The 1,575-nt window shown below is 35.7% G+C and overlaps 1 protein-coding gene across 1 annotated transcript; it reads left to right on the forward strand.

The window, feature by feature from the left end:
* Positions 1 to 98: 98 nt before the first annotated feature.
* Positions 99 to 1,566, forward strand: LOC105557404 (fatty acid synthase-like; the record flags this gene model as incomplete). The annotated part of the gene is made up of 3 exons (XM_012004652.1): positions 99 to 483; positions 566 to 985; positions 1,080 to 1,566. Coding segments are annotated over exons 1-3 (1,178 nt in total), but the record flags the coding sequence as incomplete, so codon positions are not given.
* Between the last annotated feature and the right edge of the window lie 9 nt (positions 1,567 to 1,575).

Raw genomic sequence — 1,575 nt, forward strand, 5'->3', positions numbered from 1 at the left:
TGAAACATTTTTTCATATCTCTTTTAGTTTTTAAAAAAATCGACTGTATAAATTAAAATGGCCCTATACATATATATCTTATGTGTGTAATTATACAATGTGTATAAGTGTATTTTTTATATGTATATAAAATTATATAGTGTATAGTGTATAAACACGCATTTTGATGCCACATTAGATGGGATTATTCCAAAGACTCTTTTATATCGAGCATGGCATCACAATTATCCATAAATTCCCAAGAAACATACCTTGAAATACCACTCGACGATGAGAATTACGAGTTTATGTGCGGTCATGTAATCAATGGAAGAAATTTGTTACCCGCGATGGGTTATCTTGTATTTGTTTGGCAAACTATCGGCATGAGAAAGGGGGAAGTGTACACAACAGTACCAATAATATTTCAAGATGTACGATTTATTCGTGCTACTCATTTGTCCAAAAAGAATGCTGTAAACTTGAAGATCGCGATACTGAAAGGTATTTGTAAGATACATTATCTTAAAGTACAATAGTAAAATCGAAAGAAACGTATATATGTAGATATATGAAATTATTACAGATGGAAAGTTTGAAATAACCGAAGGAGATAGCGTTGTAGTGACAGGTACAGTGCAAGACACATCGAACCCAGAACAGGAGATGGTTCGGAGAGATCTGTTATTACCGGAGATTAACGATGAGGAAGAACTTATGACTGAGCAGGATATCTATAAGGAGTTGAGACTGCGCGGTTATCAGTACAGCGGCTGGTTCCGTGGAATACACAGTGCGTCTATTTCAGGCAACAAAGGACATATCTTTTGGAGGAAAAATTGGGTAGCGTTTATGGATGCTATGCTACATATGTTCATTATCGCAAACGATAACAGAGAACTGTTTATTCCGACAAGTCTTCAGAAATTGGTGATTAACCCTAAGCTTCATTCGAAGATACAAAAGAGTACGATTGGCACGGAAGATACTAAAAATATGGATCAACGTAAGTATTCTTTAATCACTTGTTCAATTGTTTTATTTTCATGAATATCGTGCAAGAGAATCTCTGTGTTATAAGACGTTTTTTTTTATTACAGTAATACCAGTACGAGTATATAAGGAAATAGACACAATTATATCTGGCGGAATAGAGATACGAGGTCTTAAAACAACTCAGATTTCTCGTCGAAAATTAGCTCAAGATACTGTTATCGAGGAGTACGCATTTGTAGCTCATCATGATCGCGCCAACATTTCTTTAGACGAAGCCATTCGGATATCGGCACAACTCGCACTGGAAGATCATCTAATTACCAAAGTGAAAGTCATCGAGTTGGTGGAAGATGTCGACGACGTCGAATTAGAATATCTCTCATCTTCGTTGCTAATTGACGCTTTTGGTGATGAGCCATTGATACAAACAAACATCACTTTATTAACATCACCGAATCGTTTTAGTCCAGCAGACTTGCCGCAGAACATTTTACTTGGAGAACTAAATCAATCATTTGTAGACGATAAAGTCCTAATAGTTGCCGGATTCAACCTTTTGACCAAACAACAAGCTTTGTTAGAACGACTTTTGTCATTTTT

This window comes from Vollenhovia emeryi, unplaced genomic scaffold, assembly GCF_000949405.1.
Source record: "Vollenhovia emeryi isolate VEMERY1.0 unplaced genomic scaffold, V.emery_V1.0 DF947944.1, whole genome shotgun sequence".
NCBI lineage: Eukaryota > Metazoa > Arthropoda > Insecta > Hymenoptera > Formicidae > Vollenhovia > Vollenhovia emeryi.